The following is a 22,801-nucleotide window of genomic DNA, read 5'->3' on the forward strand; positions in this document are numbered from 1 at the left end:
CTTTATTCAGTAAAAACAATGAAAGTACATGTATGCCACAGCAAGAAGGGGAAGCTGACGCGTTTCACACTGCAGTCAGTGCTTAATCATAGGATGTGGTTATGGTGTTTGGGGGCCACAAGTTGGTGGCCCCCAAATAATTAGATACTGAGTTAGCCTGGGCCACTCCAGTAGGTGGACGACTGCCTGGTTACTGGGTGGACTGTGGGCAGGGTAAGATCTGAAATGTTGGTATACTGTATATGCCTGTAAGAGAGAAAGTAAAAATTACTCAAAATAAGATCAAGGCTCCTTCCCTGGTAGACGGGGCTGTCCTGTGTGACGGAGCTGTGTAAATCTCAGCACTGGATGGACCCCCCTAATAAGAGGGATTTGTTTTGTGTTCATTAATTCTGTGTATTTGGCTGGTTGCCTGCGGTTCAACAGAAAAAAAGTTTGCCACATTAAATGTCTCATTCGATTTTCCTTGCATGCTTGTGTAACGTCTTCTTAGAAGCTCGTTGTTCATAGTAGGAAGTTCTATGATGAGCTCACTGCTATGCGTTATTTCCATTCACAGACCACATCAGAAGAGATCCTCACACTGAGCTTCTCTGTAACTGGTCTACCAGTAATACAGGGCTGGGCTTGTATACCAACAAGACCCTCTGTGTACTCGTATTGTCACAGTGATTCCCGGAGAGCGAGAAAGGAACAACCATGGACAGGAAAGGTGAGACTAACATTCTAAAACTGATATATTTATCATTTATATACATATGTGATGGAGGTTATCTTTAGGATGGATGAACATGGACAATAATCTGTATTGTGCAACAAGTAGTCCAACAAGTCTTTTTTATTCATATACAAATATATATATATATATATATATATATATATATATATATATATATATATATATATATATATATATATATATATAGTCTTCAGATTGTGTGTGTATCTGGATATAGATATTTATACTTATTATTTGTAAAAAAAAAAAAATTTTTAATTTTTTTCTTCAGATTGCGTATCTGGATATAGATATTTATACTTATTATTTATACATCTTTTTAAAATTAATTTTTTACATTTTTGTCTTCAGATTGAGCTATGTTTATTCCAAGCATTCTTATATATATATATCTATATATATAGATATCTATATATCTATATATATAGATATATATATATATATCTATATATATAGATATTTATAGTTATTATTTATAAAAAATTTTTTTTTTTAAATTTTTGTCTTCAGATTGCGTATCTGGATATAGATATTTATACTTATTATTTATACATCTTTTTAATTTTTATTTTTTACATTTTTGTCTTCAGAATGAGCTATGTTTATTTCAAGCATTCTTATATATATATATATATATATATATATATATATATATATATATATATATATATATATATATATATATATATATATATATATACACTGTCACAATATATATATATATACTGTCATGTCACAATATATATATATATATATATATATATATATATATATATATATATATATATATATTGTGACAGTACGGATCCCTGTCCTAGTGATTGTCGCCCAATTTAATTTGGAGAAAACTGTCTTATCAGTTTCCTCTGTGGTTGGTAAAATCCAGTTGGGGACCTGGAGCCTGGAGATTTCATGGCGATCTGGGTGGGATGGAATCTCCGATCCTGGGACCGGGTTTTGGGAACAGCCAGGAGTCTGGCTTGTTGATTGTACAGGTGGGTCCTGGGCTTATAGCAGAGCCAGGGCCAGGGTTCTGGGCTCCACCCCCCCGAGAAGTCCAGGCGTGCAAAGGGAGAAGTGTGCCTGACAGCACAGCACAGCACAGCACAGCACAGCACAGCACAGCACAGCACAGCACAGCATGACAGAGCAGACGGAGGCCCCAAGCTGGTGGGCTGAAGCAGCCAGGAAGCTGTGAGAGAGAGAGTGTCACCAGAGGTACAGTGTGGGCACCAAACAGGGGCACAGTTACAGGGTCACGAGGACCGAGGTCAACGCCTGAATAGCAGTGCTGACCAGAGAGCTTGCTTTGAAGTTGAAACCCCTGCGTGGGAATCCTGGATGAACTGTTTTATTCTTTTACTTTAATAAACATGGGCCAAAAAAGCCCTTAAACTGCATATCTGGCGTAGACTCGTCTCACTGGTAAGCTCTACATTGAAGCTAAATAATATTACTATATATATATATATTTAGACATGTGCATGACAAAAAAAATTTGTTTCGTTTCAATTTGTTAATCTAGTTATTTAGTTTTGTTGTTAAATTCGGTTGATTTGTTCAAATGTAATGGCGGTGATCAGTGATTTTTAGCGAGATTGCGGCGGACAAATCGGACACCTACCTGACATTTTTTGACACTTTTTTAGGAACCAGTGACGTTATCACAGCAATCAGTGCTAAAAATATGCACTGTTGTACTAAGGACACTGGCCAGGAAGGGGGTTAACATCGGGGGCGATCAAAGGGTTAAAAGTGTTCCCTCACTGTGTGGTCTAACTGTACTGGGGACGGTGTGACCGGGGAAACGCACAGATCTTCCTGCTTGGCAGAAAGACAGGATCTGTGTGATCTCCCCTGTCAGAACAGAGACCTGCCTTGTTTACACAGACAGATCCCCGTTCTGTCACTGCGGGGAAACGATCGCGGGTGGCCGGCAGACAACGAGTCCACCCCACCCGCTGATTGGCTCCCCCCCCCCCCCCGCTGGCCAAAACGCCGTGTTCTCTCTTGCATGCGATTGGCTATTCTTTGCAAAGTGAAGCTTCACCTCATTTACTAAGCTCTGGAGCAACTGCACTTTGAAAAGTGCGCGGTCTATTTACCTTTAGCAAATCAACCCGTCTGCCTGCAAAAATAAATATGTGCCGTGACAAAAATTTTAAATAATGTTTAAAAAAAGGAATAACATATATATGTCCTCATCCTGTCTTCCAATTGACATTTGTTTACTCCAAGCATATTTATTTTGCATGCAGTGTGTGGGTTTGACCTTAATTAAATAGATTGTTGCAAACACACACACTGCATGTAAAATAAATATGCCTGGAATAAACAAATGTCAATTGGAAGACAAGATGAAGACAAGTGAAAGACAAACAAATAGAAATGCATTATTATTATTATTAAGTAATAATAATATTAAATATCTATATCCACATATGCACACACATAGCTCAATGTGTAGACAAAAATGTAATATTTAAAAAAAAAAAAATGTGTGTGTGTGTGTATATATATATATATATATATTAGACGTGCAGTTTGTTTCCTTCCAAATTGATATTCTGACAAATGTTTCATTATTCAGAGATTCGGATATATCCGAATTACAATATAAACAAATTATACCGAATGCTCCAAAATAACAAAACGCAATTCCGACTAAAATTTCGAATCAAATTTTACATCGAACTCCAGATATATGTTTGTGTGTATATATTACATATTGAGCTATGTGTGTGCATATGTGGATATAGATATTTTAATATTATTATTACTTAATAATTAGTTATTAATAAGAACATTTCTATTTGTTTATTTGTCTTTCAATTGTCTTCATCCTGTCTTCCACTCGACATTTGTTTATTCCAAGCGTATTTATTTTGCATGCAGTGTGTGTGTTTGCAACAATATATTTAATTAAGGTCAAACCCACACACTGCATGCAAAATAAATATGCTTGGAATAAACAAATGTCAATTGAAAGACAAATAAATAAATAAAAATGCATTATTATTAATACATTTTTAAGTAATAATAATATTAAATATCTACATCCACATATGCACACACAAAGCTCAATATATAGACAAAAATGTTATCTCTATCATCTCTATCTCTATCATCTCTATCGCTATCATCTCTATCGCTATCATCTCTATCGCTATCATCTCTATCTCTATCATCTCTATCTCTATCATCTCTATCGCTATCATCTCTATCTCTATCATCTCTATCTCTATCATCTCTATTTCTATCATCTCTATCTCTATCATCTCTATCTCTATCTCTATCATCTCTATCATCTCTATCATCTCTATCATCTCTATCATCTCTATCATCTCTATCATCTCTATCATCTCTATCATCTCTATCATCTCTATCATCTCTATCATCTCTATCTCTATCATCTCTATTTCTATCTCTATCATGTGCGGTCTGTTTCCATATTTATTTTTGCAGGCAGACGGGTTGATTTGCCAAAGGTAAATAGACCGCGCACTTTTCAAAGTGCAGTTGCTCCAGAGCTTAGTAAATGAGGTGAAGCTTCACTTTGCAAAGAATAGCCAATCGCATGCAAGAGAAGAAAAAACAGCATTTTTGCTTGCACATGATTGGATGGAAGCCAGCAGAGCTTCAGCTCATTTACTAAGCTCTGGAGCAACTGCTCTTGCAGAGTGAAACTGCACTTCCAAAGTGCACAGTTTAATTGCTTTTAAAAAAAATCAACCCCAGTGTGTGTATGTTTCCCATATACAGCAACAATATATTTAACCACTTCAGTACCGGGCACTGTCGTACTTTGAATGACAATTGCGCGGCCATGCTACGATGCACCCATATGACATTTTCTATCATTTTTTTTTTCATACAAATAGAGATTTCTTTTGGTGGTATTTAATCACCACTGGGGTTTTATTTTTTGCTAAAAAGACGAAAAAAGACCGAAAATAAATATAATTCTAAATAAGTACGTTTTCTCCTTCACTAATGGGCGTTGATGAGGCTGCACTGATGAGGAGGCACTGATATGCTGCACTGATGGGCACTGATAGGCAGTGTCAATAATTTGTGTGGCCACCATTATTTTCCAGCACTGCCTTAACCTTCTTGGGCATGGAGATCACCAGAGCTTCACAGACTGCCACTGGAGTCCTCTTCCACTCCTCCATGACGACATCACGGAGCTGGTGGATGATAGAGACCTTGCGCTCCTCTACCTTTCATTTGAGGATGTCCCACAGATGCTCAATAGGGTTTAGGTCTGGAGACATGCTTGGCCAGTCCATCACCTTTACCCTCAGCTTCTTTAGCAAGGCAGTGGTCGTCTTGGAGGTGTGTTTGGGGTCGTTATCATGTTGGAATACTGCCCTGCGGCCCAGTCTCTGAAGGGAGGGGATCATGCTCTGCTTCAGTATGTCACAGTACATGTTGGCATTCATGGTTCCCTCAATGAACTGTAGCTCCCCAGTGGCGGCAGCACTCATGCAGCCCCAGACCATGACACTCCCACCACCATGCTTGACTGTAGACAAGACACACTTGTCTTTGTACCCATCACCTGGTTGCCGCCTAGGGTTGCCACATCATCCCTTTAATCCAGGACACATATTAATTACACAGGTTCTGAGGCTTATTTAATGCAGATAAGGCACCAGGTGAATTTAATTACCACCTTAATCAGCCACAGAACCTGTGTAACTAATGTGTGTCCTGGACTAAAGGGATGATGTGGCAATCCTATTACCAACACACACGCTTGACAACATCTGAACCAAATAGATTTATCTTGGTCTCATCAGACCACAGGACACGGTTCTAGTAATCCATGTTCTTACATCTATTTCCCAAAGACAACCTCTGGATATGACGCTGAGCATATGCACTCAACTTCTTTGGTGGACCATGGTGAGGCCTGTTTTGAGTGGAACCTGTCCTGTTAAACCGCTGTATGGTCTTGGCCACCGTGCTGCAGCTCAGTTTCAGGGTCTTGGTAATCTTCTTATAGCCTAGGTCAGTGGTTCTCAACTCCTGTCCTCAGGACCCACTAACAGGCCAGGTTTGCAAGATAACTGAAATACATCACAGGTGATATCATTTGCTGCTCAGTAATTGCGGTATTCTAGTCTGCATATCCCCAAGGTAATACTTAAAATCTGGCCTGTTGGTGGGTCCTGAGGACAGGATTTGAGAACCACTGGCCTAGGCCATCTTTATGTAGAGCAACAATTCTTCTTTTTTTTCCAGATCCTCAGAGTTCTTTGTCATGAGGTGTCATGTTGAACTTCCAGCGACCAGTATGAGAGAGTGAGAGCGATAACACAAAATTTAACATACCTGCTCCCCATTCACATCTGAGACTTTGTAACACTAACGAGTCACATGACACCGGGGAGGGAAAATGGCTAATTGGGCCCAATTTGGCCATTTTCACGTAGGGGTGTACTGACTTTTGTTGCCAGCGGTTTAGACATTAATGGCTGTGTGTTGAGTTATTTTGAGGGGACAGCAAATTTACACTGTTATACAAGCTGTACACTCACTACTTTACATTGTAGACAAGTGTCATTTCTTCAGTGTTGTCACATGAAAAGATAGAAGAAAAGATTTACAAAAATGTGAGGGGTGTACTTACTTTTGGGAGATACTGTATCTTTCGGGTTCCTACATCTGAGACTCGATCAAAGCCGACCCCGAACTCGATCTCCAGCCAGCCGGCTGATGTTCCCTCCCACTGCTTGTAATGGAGCGGCTGCTCAGCTGCTCTGGTTGTTATTGCAAAGGGAGCTGACCATTGGCTCTAAACAACGGTACCAGCAGTGGCGGCTGGTGGTATTTTTCTGGGGGCAAATAGTGCACAGCCAGCCACCCCCCCTTTAAAGATCCCCCCTTATATCATTCCCCCTTACATCAGGGTCCCTATCAAAGACCCCCCCTTACATCAGGCTCCCCATCAAAGACCTCCTTTTATATCAGCCCCCCTTACATCAGGATCCCCATCAAAATCCCTCCCTTACATCAGGGTCCCTATCAGAGTCACCCCTTTAATCAGGTTCACCATCAGAGTGTCCCCTTGCATTGGAGTCCCCTCTTAAACCAGGGTACCCATCAAAGCCCCCCTTATATCAGGGTCCATATCAGAGTATCCTCTTACATCAGGGTATCCTGTGTCTCCTCTCTTCGCGTCTTCTCCCTCCTTCTCCCGGCGGCCAGCATAGCTTCTCCTCGGGCTTCCCTCTGGGCGACGGACGGGCAGCCGTCTAGCTTCCCCTGCATCTCCTCTCCTTGAATCTCCTCCCGTCGGCCAGCGGTAACTTCTCCTTTCGGCCAATCGGGGAACAGGTCTCCGACCCGCTTCCTGATTTTCTGGGAGGAGAAATAGTGTGACAATAGCAAATATTCATTCGCTATTGTCACACAATTGGGTGGGCTTCGAGCGCCCACCCTATTTTGAAGCCTAGTTGAAGCTAGTTTTTGAAAACAGAAAGCCGGGATAATCCACGATCCGCAGCTTTAACCGGAAGTGACGCAAAGCCGCGGTTCGTCGTCAAGACGTCATCTGGAGCGCAATGTGGCAATCTCAGCACACCCCAAACGCGATGCAATTCTGCCGCAATGGATGCATGACAGGTTTGTGCCTGAAAAGAAGCTCCTGAAAACGCATATAGGGCAGTCCATTCAAGTGACAAAAAAAAATCTAAATCGCATAGCCGGAACGCTTGGAACACTTGTGGTTTGCAATGCACGTGGTTGTGGTGCACTAGTGCGGGGTTCAAATGGTTAAGGCAAGGTGATAAGGGGGTGATGCAGCAACTCCTTTAACACCTGTCAGATGCTGTCTAAAGAGTGATCCCAACGCGGATCTCTCTTCAAGGACCAAAGTAAGTGTGAACAAGCCCATATAAAAAAAAAAAATTGCACAACTGCATTCAGGTCTCATTTAGACATGAGGTTAAGGGGTGGTAAAAATGCGTGGTTGCACTGCATTTTCTATGCCTCCACAACTGCCCTCCCCCCTTTTAAGCTGCAATGATAACAGATAGGGGTGTTCACATGCTACGGTTGTGATGCTTTGCTTCATGCCCATGGCAAAAACGGTGCAATATGTCACAATCAGCGAGCTGCAAGCGTGACCCGTTCAAGTAAAAACGCCCTTGGAATCGCTTTGCAAAGCACGAGGTAGTTCAGCAAAAACAGGGGTTAAAAGGTTTGGATCAAATTTTAGAGGCCATTGGTAGGTGGTGAGGAGGCAATGTGACCCCTTGCAGCCTGTCAGTGGCCTCTGAAAAGTGATCCAAATGTGTCCGTGTTCGTAAGCATGCGTTGCACGAGCCCGAAATAATATTGTTTTTCTTAGATTGTTTTTTTTTTATGCTCTTTTTTTGTGTGAAGTCGCCCCCACCCTTGTCTTATATTGCCTTTCCTCTGCCTTTTGTTCACTTTCATCTCCTTTCCTTCCTCTGCATCCTTTTGTTGTCATATATGTCTAGAGCAGACCTCAAACCATATATGAGTGTCTATTATATACCGTTACATACAGATATGGAATGTACAGCAAGCTGATTGAGCCCCACCGCTTACTAATCGCTCCACAGCAACATTTGGCAAATAAAGGATTTGTACCAAAACTCTTTCTATAAAGTTATCTACGTAAATAGAGCCTGCCCATTGAAATTCAACAATGTATGAGACTGCTGACTGTCTGCAATAAACACTAATCTCTGAGGGTATGACATGAGGCCTAAAGCCTAGTACACACGAATATTATTTCTTTTCTTTCAACCCAGTGGGCTGAACGAAAAACTGAAAACTCAGGTTGGAGACGCTGTACTAACAATCTGATGTTAGTACAGCAATCTCCCCTGCTGTGCTATTGTGTTCTGACAGGGGGATTGTGTCTTCCCCCCCCCCCCCCCCCCCTCGCCAGAACACTCTGGAGTTCTCCCGGACAGCTTCTGTCGGACTGGCGGCAGTACAAACAGGCTGAATGTCGGCCGGTTTCCATTGATCAGGGTCCCTATCAGAGCGCCCTCCTTATTTCAAGGTCCCCATCAGATCCCTCCCTTATATCAGGGCCCCCATCAGATCCCTCTCTTATATCAGGGCCCCCATCAGATCCCTCTCTTATATCGGGGTCCCCATCAGATCCCTCTCTTATATCGGGGTCCCCATCAGATCCCTCTCTTATATCGGGGTCCCCATCAGATCCCTCTCTTATATCGGGGTCCCCATCAGATCCCTCTCTTATATCGGGGTCCCCATCAGATCCCTCTCTTATATCGGGGTCCCCATCAGATCCCTCTCTTATATCGGGGTCCCCATCAGATCCCTCTCTTATATCGGGGTCCCCATCAGATCCCTCTCTTATATCGGGGTCCCCATCAGATCCCTCTCTTATATCAGGGCCCCCATCAGATCCCTCTCTTATATCGGGGTCCCCATCAGATCCCTCCCTTATATCGGGGTCCCCATCAGATCCCTCTCTTATATCGGGGTCCCCATCAGATCCCTCTCTTATATCGGGGTCCCCATCAGATCCCTCTCTTATATTGGGGTCCCCATCAGATCCCTCCCTTATATCAGGGCCCCCATTAGATCCCTCCCTTATATCAGGGTCCCCGTCGGAGCAACCTCTTATATCAAGGTCCCCATCAGAGTGCCCCCTTGCATCAGGTTACTCATCAGAGTACCCAATTGCAACAGGTTCCCCATTAGAGTCCTTCCTTACATCAGGATTCCCACCAAAGACCCCCCTAATATCAGGGTCCCAATCAGGGTCCCCCTTGCATCGGGTTCCTCATCAAAGTGCCCCCTTGCATCAGGTTCCCCATCAGAGCCTCCCCTTAAATCAGGGTCCCCTCTTAAATCAGGGTACCCATCAAAGAGCCCCCCCTTATATCAGCAGATTAAAATGGTTGGGGAAACGGTGCTACCCTCTATGGCCTTAACTTATTTAGGATTTAAAATATTTCGGCTCAACTTCAAGCCTAATTTATACAGTATCAGAGTGTGGGTCTCAAAAATATCGTTTTACCGAAATCGTGTAAAAAAAGGTGATTCTCGGATATAATCGTGTAATAAATCATGTGCAGAAATCGTGTAAAAAAGAAGAAAGGAAGGTGGCACCTTGTAAATACTCACTAGGTGTGTGGGTTTAGAAACTATTAGAGTAATAAGAGGGTAGTGGTGAGAGATACTGGAAAGCAGCTCCACTAAGGACACAATGGAATATACACCCACCCTCATCCATCCATCCAAAAATAAATTTGTACCTGGTATAAATCAATAATGAAACTCTATAATAAAACACAGGAATAATCTAAAGTACAGAACTCTCCAACCTAGATGTAGACACTATGGATATGTGCACACCCTAATTAGACGTGCAAAAAATATGATGATAAAATGTCCACAATGGTTGCATAATATAAGTAAGTGTCCAATGTATAGTCCAAATCCTTAAGCAAACGTAGTAGCATAAAAGCAATATGTGAAAGGGAAAAATCATCCACAGGATCAGGTGACTTCAGTGCACAGCAGGTATGGTGACTTGGTGCTCCCCCAATGCGTCCCCACTCACCGAATGTAGTTACCCCTGCAGGGGTAATAGGCATAGAGTGGGCAGATCTATCCGGGTTTTCTCCTTAGATGGCTGTATTAGGTCGTTTGTACCTCCGGGAGCCTGTACGTTTCTTCACTGAAGTTCCGGAATGTATTCCAATTAGGGCTCCACCTCGGCAGCTGACAACATAGTCCTCACGGGAGAAAACAAGGGGCTCCCATAGTGTAGTAAAAAGGATTTATTTAAAATTAAATGCATAAAAGACACAATCGCTATGGCGATATTAGGCTAGGAAACACAGGAGCGGTGTACGGAAGGCCAGTCCGTGGCGAGCGCGCCACCTGCGTTCCAAGTTGGATAGTTCCGGGTATGACGTAAGAGCGTGTCTCCGCCTTACGCGTTTCGTCATAGGACGTTCTCAGAGGCGGTCCTATTCCCCTTATATCACCCCCCCTTACATCAGGGTCCCCATCAAAGTCCCTCCCTTACATCAGGGTCCCTATCAGTGTCACCCCTTTAATCAGGTTCCCCATCAGAGTGTCCCCTTGCATTGGGGTCCCCTCTTAAACCAGGGTACCCATCAAAGCCCCCTTATATCAGAGTATCCTTACATCAGGGTCCCCATCAGAGTCCCTCCTTACATTCATGTCCCCATCAGAGTTCCCCCTTACATCAGAAGCAGAGACCCTGAGCACCCTTTGCTGACCTTAATCTTCAATCAGCAAACACTGAGGATACACAGATGACCCTAGCTGCAGGTCAGATAAAGTCCTATTGCGGGCCAGATGTGATCCCCTTGATGGACTATTCCAGCCTTTCTCAACCTTTGTATTACAGAGGAACCCTGAAATATTTTTATGTTGTGGGCAATCGCTGCTAAAATATTACTTCTCTAGCTCATGGCACATTTGTATGGTCAGTACATTGTAAATATAACAATACATAAAAAAAGAATGTAGTGCACCTGACACATTTCACACCCAGTGCAGATGTTTTTTTTTTTTTAACACTGCCCTCCTCTATAAGAAAATAATATTTCAGTAACAATCATGAAATGGAACAAATAATAACGGCCAGAAAAGAAACACCAGCAGTGAAAATTGTAGTGGTCAGTGGAAAAGAGCCTTCTTATATTGGTAGTCGACTTAGTGGTGGCCAATGGCAGAAGGACCCCTTATATTAAGGGTCGGTGAGAGAAGGACACGCTTCATTGTTGACCAGTTGGAAAACTGCCCCCTTACACACAGCTAAAAATATCATTGTAGTTAATTATTATTGTAGTTAATGGGATTTCAAAACTCTTCATTGCTCAAGGAACCCCTAGTAACCACTAGGGAACCTCAGGGTTCCACAAAAACCAGGTTGAAAAACTCTGGACTGTCCTCTTCCCATCTTATTTGTTTGATGAACCTTTTGGAATATTTGTATATGCCCCCAACCTTTAATGCTATAGCTAGTTTAAGAGTATCCTTGATGCTCATTGCATTTAACTGGGCCCTTTCATATGGGCTCCTTCTATAGCACATGTATTGTCAATTGTCCTTCTCAGTATCATATCTTGGAGTCCACCAGAACCTTATTTTGCCTTATTCTATTGAATTATATGGTGCTGAACGTTACATTTCTCAACTTGAAAATTATATTTCAAACCGGATATTGTGATATATTTGTACCAACAAGTAAGCGAAATGGAAAGTATGACCGTGCACTCATGAACTTGTCTGATCAGCCTCTCTAGGTGAAGATTTAGCTTCCACCCTGATGGAATTTGATGACGCTTTGCAAGACTTTACAAGAGGACCTTGTGACTCCGAAGAACACCTCAAGAAACTTAAACAGCATCTAACTTCGATCGGTAGTCATAATTCAGAAGGTAAGTGACACGTTGTGTATATAAAAAAAATAGCCCCCCCCAGGAGAGGGAGCACACAGCATAGATGTAGCCAGACAAGTGGGAGAGCTGTGTGCTCCCTCTCCTGGGGGGCTAATTTGCATTGTTCCATCGCCTTCCTGATCAGAGCATGAGGATTTCCCCAGTGTTATAAGAAGCCCTCCCAAGTACCTGTGTTCCCCTTGTGTCTGTGCTTTACCCTATGCTGGCCTCGCTGGTTGCTCAGTGCTGTTTCCATCTGGAGGCTTCTGGCTGCACCAATTGGATCGTTGTTGGAGCATGGCTGTCTGGTTTTCACAAAATCACTCTGTGGCTGTGACATGTACTTGCTTTTATTTTGGCAACATATAGAAACAAAATTGCTCTACACACCCCTGAAGAGGGAGTTTCCTAATGTGGTCTGTGCGACTTGCCGTGGTGACCCTATCACGATAGTCCCTGGACCTCTCGAGTTTTGCTTTTCTGTTTTTTGCCATATCTATGTAATTCAGATGTCTATAGCCACCTATTGATTCAAATTTTAATTGTTTGTTTATATTTCAATAAATTTTGTATACTCCTTTTACATACTCCTTGGGTACTACTACTTGGGCCATTAAAGTCCCGGAAAAGGGGGCGTTCCTTATCCAATCTACCCTTACATTGGTGGGCAGTAAGAGAGGCTCACCCTTATACCCTGTACACGTGGTCGGATTTTCCGACGGAAAATGTGTGATAGGACCTTGTTGTCGGAAATTCTGACTGTGTGTGGGCTCCATCACACATTTAACCATCGGAATTTCCGACACACAAAGTTTGAGAGCTTGCTAAAAAATTTTCCGACAACAAAATCCATTGTCGGAAATTCCGATCGTGTGTACACAAATCCGACGCACAAAGTGCCACGCATGCTCAGAATAAATTAAGAGATGAAAGCTATTGGCTACTGCCCCGTTTATAGTCCCGACGTACGTGTTTTACTTCACCGCGTTCAGAACGATCGGATTTTCCGACAACTTTGTGTGACCGTGTGTATGCAAGATAAGTTTGAACCAAGATCCGTCGGAAAAAATCCACGGATTTTGTTGTCGGAATGTCCGATCAATGTCCGAACGTGTGTACAGGGCATTACACTGATTTTCAGTAAAAGAGGCTCCCTGTCAGAAACCATGAAATCAGACAGAAATACAGTTGAATCATACTTAATTAATAATAAAAGTAAAAAGAACAAACGTAGTCAAAACATAGCCAAAGTTCAGTAACCGGAACGGATAATCAGCCAAGCCAGAAATCAGGGATCAATGTGGTGGAACAGCAAGCAGGATCTGGAGCCAGAAGGGATGTCAGCAAAGCCAGTTTTTAAACAGGAACGCAGGAGATGTTTCTTGTGATGTTGACCAAGGCGAAGTCAGAGATCCTCTGCTTAAGTAGGCAGGACTGACGAGCAGGATCATCAACAGCTGAGTAACTGTGGAGAGAGATGGGAGCTGGCAATTAGGTGACAGCTGAGCGGCCAGCTCAGAGGGAAGGGCTGAGTCAAGCCCTGACACTCCCTCTTAAATTGGTGGACAGTAAGAGAGGCTCCCCCTTACATTGGTGGACAGTAATGCCGCGTACACACAAGCAGACTCTTCGCCCGGACTGGTCTGAAGGACTTTCGACGGACTTTCCGAATGAACGAACTTGCCTACACACAATCACACCAAAGTCCGACGGATTCGTATGTGATGACGTAGGACCGGACTAAAATAAGGAAGTTGATAGCCAGTAGCCAATAGCTGCCTTAGCGTCAGTTTTTGTCCAATCAGACTAGCATACAGACGAGCGGACTTATTGATAGGAACTGGGTCCGGCGGAGTTCCGACGTTAAGATTTGAAACATGTACCAAATCTAAAGACCGTCAGATTTGTCCGCCGAACTCAGTCCGTCGGACCAGTCCAGTCGAAAATCCGCTCATGTGTACACGGCATAAGAGAGGTTCCCCTTAAATTGGTGGACAGTAAGAGAGGCTACCCTTAAATTGGTGGACAGTAAAAGAGGCTACCGCTTACACTGATGGTCAGTAGAAGAGGTGGTCAATTACAATGCCATATTACACTGGTGATCAATATAGTGCTTCCTGCTTAGTGATGTTGGGAATAAAATGATGTAGGCACTTTTCAGAAGGTAATGAATTCACCTCTTCTGACTCCGCACGGAACCCCTTACCATTTCTGGAGAAACCTCAAGGAGACACACAACCCTGGTTGCAAAAAGGTGCTTTGATCTATCTCTGCCATAGTGTTAGCCAAGAAAAATTGCAGGGGCATTTTATACATGAGAACACGGAGGTGATTTCCAGGCAGGCAATCAATTAAGCTAAATATTAACTTTCTATTTTATAATCTCTGTAGCAAACTATAACTCTAACCTGACTATTTAATATAGGAAATCCCCCCATGTTTCCTTTTACAGGAAACATTTCTCCTATTCTGTCATTTAATTGATGTATCTTTGCAGATGTGAATTCATCTCCAAGAAGCACCACATATAACACAGAGGAAACTTTAAGTCATTCAGTTACCAGCATAACATCAAGGCACCAACCAAAAGGTAAGATCGTGAAATGTGATGCCAGAGATTATTTTTTTTTCATTTTCGTTATGATGTGACAGTTCAGCAGTTCTTTGCTTTATTTCTGTAGCAAAACTTGGTGACACAAAAGAACTTGAAAACTTCATTTCTGATCTGGATAACTTTCTCACTGGTAAGTGGAAGTCAATTGTTATAAGCTACAACTCATATAACTGGGGCCAAAAAGGACCCAACACTAGCCAAGAACCCAACACCAGCCAAAGCATTCTTTGGACTTATCCTTTGGCAACTGATTACTTTACTCCAAGGAAGTAAGTTGGGCTATTGTACATTAGTTGGCATTTCTTTTTATTATTTCAGCTTTTTTTCAATTTCCTGTGTGGTTTCAGATGAATCAGCACCACCCTATGATATAATAATCACATTGTGTTTAGTAGACTGAACTTGAAATAACTTGCTTGTCACCTTAGAGATCTTGGCATTGAGCAATCTATACAGTATAACCAAATCTATATGGACACTCCCCAAGATGATGGCGTTCAGATATTTCCAGTGAAGGGTACTGTTAATGTTATAGCATACAAAGACAGTTTAGGCAATTGTGCTCCTCAAACATTGTGGTAATAGTTTGGGGAAGGCCCTTTTCTGTTCCGGAATGACTGTCCCCTGTACATAGTCATCTCTATACATGACATGGTTTGACCAGTTTGGTTTGGAGGAACTTGAATGTCCTATACAGAGCCCTGACCTCAACCCTACGGAACTCATTTCAGATGAATTGGAAAGACAGATTTAAACTAGGTCTACTCAAGCAATATTAGTACCTGTCAGCACAAGTGGAAGTGCAACAGGTAGTGCTTTGGTACAGGAGGAGCAGGAGTGCTTGAGGATGTTGTTTGAAAAAGTTTAGACCGGTGATGCCAACCGGAAGGAACCAGCAGGATGTGCAGGCAGGCACATTGGATGATCTGTCAGTAAGGCCAACAGGAAGCACCACCAGAAGTTAGGGAAGAGCTTTGGTTTGGCACTGGGTTCAGGACAGCAAGGACCACTTAAGACACCAGCATGCAGGCAGCAGGAACACTCACTCAAGTCCGCAGCTGTATCTCCAAGTATACCTGATTAAGCACCCAAAACAGTAGCAAAAGCAGGCCAAGGTCAGCAACGAGCAGGTAGTTCAGTGCTTAATCATAGGGATGATCAGAGTCAGAGACAAAGCCGAGGTTAGAAAGTGGATAGCCAAGAGTACAAGCAGAGGTACAAAGAAGGGCCCAAAGGTGGGTCAGAAGTAAGCTGGGTGCAAAAGCAGGCAACAAAGCACAGGTTGGGTCACCAGGAACTTGCTGAAGACCAGTCAGCATTGACAATTAATCAGGCTTTAAATAGGCATGACTAAGCTCCCTATGACTAAGCTCCATGGGCAGAGTGAAACACATTGGGGGCATGGCCTGGCTGGAGTCCAGACTGAGGCTGTCATACACCTTCTTACGAAGACTTCCAGGACTTTTCCGTTTCCCATCAGATGTCTAATCCTGGGACGAACTCTGTCCTTGTCTGCACTCCAAGTGGTTGCTACATAAGAGGACCTGGTGGAACCTTGAGCAGCCCCTGTCAATTGGGTTTGGGTCACAAGCTTTAAATAGGTGCCACTGCAGACATTGGGTTTGCATGCATACCCACGTATACACTGCATGAAAATCCCTAATCCTACATGCAGGCACATACCCAGCTACATCTTTATGTGCAGAGCCATGAAACAGAACACATGCAGGTACCCTAGCCAGCTGGCTAACATGTATTACCGGATAGTACTTGACCTCACAAATACTCTTTTTAGTCGAATAGGCACAAATTCCCACAACACTCCAAAATCTTATAGAGAGCCTTCTCAGAAGAGTGGAGGCTGTTATGGCAACAAAGGGGGCAACTCAATATTAATGTCCACGATTTTGGAATGGGATGTCCACCAAGCTCACATACGTAGGTGTGATGGGTGCCCACAAATTTTGGTCATATAGTATTTTTTTGTTATGTTCACAGAATCTTTCTAAGGTGCTCTGATAAGCAGATAAAAGTTGCAATTTGGATAACCTCCTACACCTATTTATAAAGAATGGGAAAGTACCTGCTCGTTGTTTGGCTGCTTTATGCCCTATTCACCTTGTCTTGCTGCTAACGTTTTTATCCAGTTTGTCAGTTTATCATGGCGCCTTGTGACCTTTAAGTTAATGTTTTTTTTTTTTTTTTTTGTTATAGTACGTTTTTGTATAGTCCTGATCTCCTTGCCTTTTTGTATTTGTCAACGTGTCCACGCTGTCTTCTCTATAAGGTCCAATGCCCGTTCTGTCTTCCCCATACCATTCTCTATGTTCCCTCTGTCTTCCTTTTTCTTCCCCGCTCCCCAATCCCCTTTGGTTTCTTCTGTGCCACATGCCACCTCTGTATTCTCTTTATGGTTACAGTTAAGTGAACATACACAAACCTGTAAACCCCTAACTATTTCAATGTGATCCGAGAAAAAACAACATCTCAAAATAATCCTAAAACATACAAGTGCACAAATTATTTCAAAAGATAACGTCCAATAAAGGCGTAAATCTAATAAAGGGCCCAAATGATGCATAAATGCTCTATGGAAAGACAAATTGGAATAAAGCCTAGTACACACGGGGCCAAAATGTCGGGTGGCATCAGTCGGTTTAATAGAAACCGGCCAACATTCGGCCTGTGTGTACTGCAGCCGGGCCGACAAAGGCCAGCCGGCTTCTGTTGAAGGGGCATGATAGAAAAAGGTCTGCCAAACGGCAACCAACCAACCAACCAGAGGCCGCCCCCCATGTCAGAACACTATAGCTCAGCAGGGGAGAGTGTTGTACTTACATTGCATTGTTAGTACAGCGGGGGGGGGGGGGGGGGGGGGGGGGTGCCGCAGAGACCACTTTTATCTGAAAGCCGACCACCGCACGAAAACGGGGATACCGGGGTTATGGCAGCTAGCTGCTGCCATAACAACGATATCCGCCGCCAAACTTTGGACGTATATCGGCGTGCGGTGGTTGGCAAGTAGTTAAAGTGTTACAAAACCCAGAACGGTAAAATCAGTCTGTATATGCAGTAAAGCATGCTTGTTATACTCACTGTGGAGCCTAAGGGGTTAATCCTCCGCATTGTGTAAAAAAAGCTGTTTGACCCTGTCTTCTCTGATCCTCCCCTTCTTCTACTGTCTTGAATCCATCTCCTGATGATAGAGAGGCTTGGGGACAAGCTGCACATGCTCAGTTTGGTGTGTATTGCGTTTTTTTTTTTTTTCTTGGGAGAGTGCATGTGATCAGCACAGGGCCAATCAGCACTGTCCAGACAGAGAGTCAGGGGTCCTGCAGCCTCATAGAACAGTCAGAGGAGAATTAAAAAACTCCTCCTACAAGCTTCAACCAGACACTGATAGAAGTCACAAGACTGCTATATACTGCTGATGAGAAAAAGGTATTTAACAGTTTATATTTACTAAAATAATTGCATTTCCGTGTTCTGTGTACTGTGGGAGACCAGATATAGTGAAGGCAGGCTCCTGGGTTTAGTAACACTTTAACTCTGTGAACAAATGTTTTAAAAATGGGCCCCCTTGCAGATTGATGCCATAATGTGCTAGTAGGCTCTGCAAAGTAGCACATTGTGACAGACTTACCTGTCACTGCACTGTCAATGCTCCGGCACTTCTATCTACCCCTGGTCTTCCCTCCGGGTTCGCTCCATTCAGCCGCTTGAATGGCCAGGGCGTGATGACGTCACTCATGTGCGCGGCAGTCGTCGTGGCACACAGCAGGTGCAGTAACCTGAGCTGTGCATGCATGGCTCATTATACATTACCATTAGGGTCTCTGCTGTCATAAAAAAAAAAAAACTACCTGTCAGCGTTTTTTTATTTTGAGTTTAATACTTAATACTTTAAAATAGAATGGATGACCTATAAAGTTATAGAGTGCTTATGGATTTTTGAGAGGGGATGTTAAAATGGAGAAATGATGGGTTTTCCAGATAAAATTAGAAACGAGTTACAATTTCTCTTCTGTTTTTTATCTCCTGCAGATTTCTAAAAGAAGAAGTTGTCCGTGATCATAAAATGTCTGGTGAAATCTCCTACTTCCTGCTCAGCAGCTGCCATTATTCCTTATTATATTTAAGTAACAAGGGTTACCAAGGGTATATCAGTCATCAAACTTGGGCAATATGTCTTCTTTTTATGGGTTTAAAGTTGATCTCCAGACAAACAGTAAAATACACAGAAGTAGAGTGATAGACCCAAGATTAAAGGGGTGCTACTGTAGACAGCATTCTCAAGGTGGGAAAAAGTACAAATTCAAAAGGAACCAAAAGAACAAGGTATATAGATGCTGATGATACATGTTGCATTAAAACAGTGTGACTGTATACATTAGATTGCCAAAAGTATTGGGACACCTGCCTTTACACCCAAATGAACTTTAATGGCACCCCAGTCTTAGTCTGTTGGGTTTAATATTGAGTTGGCCCCCCCCTCCGATCTATGTGTAACCACTTATATCCCACCCTAGAATATGGGTGTGGCTTTCACGTCATGAGTTACCTAAAACGCACGTCATTTCCTGGATAATCCTTAATAGGTGAAATTTGTAGTTTCCTTTATTCACCATTTCAAAGGGGGCAGTGTTGTTTTTAGAATTTGATTTTATTTAATAATTTAATGACCTTCTGACCTTGGCTTTAGCAGAAAACCACAAGCTATCAAAAACTGTCTAAAAATCTGTCATTCTCTCTCTAGCCATTGCGTCTACAACTTTAGAAATATGGTCATGAGACTGTTTGGACAAGATCATTAACTTAACGTCTCGCGTACCTTGAAAGTTAAGTCCTAGCATTAGAAAAAACTCCCGGCCTATTCAAAATACAAGGATTTTACTTCAGTATAATTTCTATGCAGGGGCGGACTGACCATTGAGCCAATCGGGCACTGCCCGAGGGCCCTGGGCCACTAGGGGGCCCCATCAGGGTTGCCAGCCTCAGTACATCTGTCTGTGTATACTGTGTGTACATGTATGTGTATACTGTGTGTGTGTGTATACTGTGTGGCCCCATAATCTCCTGTTGCCCGGGGGCCCCATGAGTTATCAGTCCGCCCCTGTTTCTATGTAAACTTTTCATAGGATTATATATTTGTAACCCTTCTCATGATAATATATATGTATTAATGGTTTATGAATACCTAAACAATACATTATGAAAATATTATGAAAGAAAAATTATTATTAAAATACATAAACCAATACATGTAAAATTATTCGCTTAATTATGTATATATATATATATATATATATATATATATATATGTATTGAGGATTAGTGTTAATTTGATTGTTATGCAATACATAATACAACATGTTTAATTAGTGAATAAGCCCTCTCTTGTTGCTCAATCCTGGAAACAAAAATGTAGGTCTGTGAGCTCATGGTTCCCTTGTCTTGTTTATTTTACTAATGCCTCGTTTCCACTGAGCGGATCGGTTCGGTATTGGAAGGCCTAGAATGGTCCGGCCTATTCAGGTGAGCGTTTCCACTGCAAGTCGGACCGCCGGGGGCCATACGCGGGTTTAGAAAAAATTCCTAGCATGGCGTCACACATCCGCCAATCAGTGGAATGTATCGTAGCTCCGCCCTAACCGAACCGTACCATTTTCTATGGCCCCACGTCTGAAGCAGGACCCAGAATGCTGCGGTTCGGTTGTATGGGCTGCTTTCATAATGGAAACACTCAAAATAGCGTACCGTACCGAACCGTACCGCTCAGTGGAAACAAGGCAAAAGTGTCCAAACCTCTAATTTACGATCTAGGATAAAAATACAGATAAAGCTTACACAGTCTTCTTGTGAGGCACTCTTGAAACATCATGCACTCAGATTCAACTTTAGAGAGAGAAGAAAAAAAAATATTTAATACGACTTCTCTCATTTTCACAAAAATAGGGGTAAAAATAATATGATATTCATAGGCCTTCTATATTCTTTTAACCTCAATAGTTCTGACAAGCTCCCCCCCCCCCCCCCCTTCCCCGGAATGGGGTAGCAGCTGACTGACGAGCTCATCTCTCTGTCACTCTGCTCTTTCCTCCTATACATAAGCTTCCACCACTGCAGCCCACCTCATTGGCTCTGTGTGGTGCTGCTTCCCCCCCCCCCCTGTGAGTTCTGCTGTAAAATGATTGTAAGAGGGTGATACAAAGTCAAATTTGGGTACTGTGTGTTTGAATTAAAAAAAAAAAAAATACATTGAATAATGCATTAATAAAAACAGAGTTGCATTATTTTTTATGTCTCCTATATCAGCCTGAAGTTCAGCTTTAATCTTTGGACAATGTGAAAAACATTTAATGTACATATTGTATTATAAAATGGAATATTTTTTTTTTCTTATGTGTATTTAATTTACGAAATAAACATTACATTTGAATATTCTTGTTTTATTTTAGCGAGTTCCGGACCAGCCGCCGCAGTTACACTGCGACAGGTTGGCTCGGCTGGGTGAAGCGTCGTAGCTGTATGGCGGCCGCGACGATCGGATTTGCTTCAGAACCAATTGGTCCCCAGGCCAATGATTTCTGGCCTGGACCTGGTGGTCAGTTCTGGCGAATGAAATCCTCCCCTGCCTGTGTAAGTGTAAACCCAGGCAGGGGAAGGGGGAAGTGATGTCATCTCCCCTTGTGGAACTCTTTTTTTTTTTTTTCCATTCCAGAGAGAGGAGAGAAGACATCTCAGAGTAAGTTGCACCAACACAGTACACACTTGTCAACCCCCCCCCCCCCCGATCGACCCCCCAGTTAACACCTTCACTCCCTGTCACTGTGAAACCCAGTGCAGTGTTCATAATTTTTTTTGATCACTGTACTGGTGTAATTTGTGACAATAATCAGTGTTAGGTTACTTAGTGGTAGGCCCAGATAGGTGTAGGGACCCCCCCCTAATAAAGGTTTAACCCTTTGATCAGCCCCTGTCACCAGTGATCACCATATTAGTGTCACGGGTGACGCTGGTTAGCGCTGTATAATACCTAAAGAAAGGTTTAACCCCCTGATCACCCGGCGGGTGATATCAGTTTTTTTCAGGTTTTAGCGTCAGTGTCACCGCAGGCAGCTTCAGATTAGTGCCAGTACCGCTAACACCCACACACACACACCATAGACCTCCCCTTAGTAGTATAGTGTCTGAACGGATAAATATCTGATCGGATCTATACTAGCATCCCCAGTAGTTTAGGGTTCCCAAAAACACAGCGTTAGCGGGATCAGCCCAGATACCTGCGTTTAGCCCCTCCACTCAGCCCACCCAAGTGCAGTATCAATCGATCACTGTCACTTACAAAACACTAAACGCATAACTGCAGCATTCGCAGAGTCAAGCCTGATCCCTGTGAACGCTAACACTTTTTTTTGGTAGCGTTTGAAGCAGTCGCTGATAAATATGTGCTCTTTTTTTCCTTTGCGTCTCACTAGTGTACCAGTAAATTAAGAGGCCAGAATGTCCAATCGAAACTACACTAGTGAAGAGGCCTTCACATTTCTGAGCCTGACAGATGAGAGTGAAGAGGAAGTCACCCATCTGTCCGATTCTGGCTCAGAATACAAACCAGTAGACAGCAGCGGCACCCTGACAGATAGCTCTGACGACGGAGTAGTGGTCCCTGCCAAGGTCAGGCGTACCCAACCCCATACTTCTGCTGTTGAGGTGCAAGAACCGCAGGGCTCTTGTATGGAGCAGAGAGCCAGTACTAGTACCGCTCATCCTTCTGGTGAACTGGCAAGCACCAGCGACCTAAAACATCCTGGTTGTACATCCAGCACTGCAGTAACACGTGGTGACGTGGCGAGGCCCATGAGCACAGTTCAAGCTAGTGAGGTGGCTAGCACAAGTAGTGTCCCGCAGCCACCAAGAAGAAGACAAACATAGGCCCGTCGTGCCCATAGTGCCCTTCCTGTTGCATTTGCCAATCCGAATTGGGAGCCCACCACTTCTGCAGCACCTGTA

General features: G+C 43.0%; 1 protein-coding gene across 2 annotated transcripts; it reads left to right on the top strand.

Annotated features, from left to right (window-relative positions):
• The first annotated feature begins 519 nt into the window (after positions 1 to 519).
• On the top strand, positions 520 to 21,230 carry LOC141108734 (regulator of cell cycle RGCC-like). Of its 2 annotated transcripts, none has more exons than XM_073600634.1 (5): positions 520 to 712; positions 12,034 to 12,177; positions 14,675 to 14,767; positions 14,859 to 14,921; positions 18,836 to 21,230. In XM_073600634.1, the coding sequence occupies exons 1-5, from the start codon at positions 700 to 702 to the stop codon at positions 18,841 to 18,843; spliced, it is 321 nt and encodes a 106-aa protein (XP_073456735.1). In that variant the 5' UTR covers positions 520 to 699; the 3' UTR covers positions 18,844 to 21,230. The 2 variants fall into 2 exon arrangements, with proteins under 2 accessions (XP_073456735.1, XP_073456736.1); XM_073600635.1 differs by lacking the exon at positions 520 to 712 and adding an exon at positions 1,721 to 2,164.
• Positions 21,231 to 22,801: the final 1,571 nt, after the last annotated feature.

Source organism: Aquarana catesbeiana, linkage group LG09, assembly GCF_042186555.1.
Source record: "Aquarana catesbeiana isolate 2022-GZ linkage group LG09, ASM4218655v1, whole genome shotgun sequence".
NCBI lineage: Eukaryota > Metazoa > Chordata > Amphibia > Anura > Ranidae > Aquarana > Aquarana catesbeiana.

Bases quoted from the DNA above. Each gene is read 5' to 3' on its own strand.
- LOC141108734 (XM_073600634.1), top strand. The intron at 12,178-14,674 runs GTAAGTGACACG...GTATCTTTGCAG, and splicing joins CGGTAGTCATAATTCAGAAG to ATGTGAATTCATCTCCAAGA. The intron at 14,768-14,858 runs GTAAGATCGTGA...TTATTTCTGTAG, and splicing joins ATCAAGGCACCAACCAAAAG to CAAAACTTGGTGACACAAAA.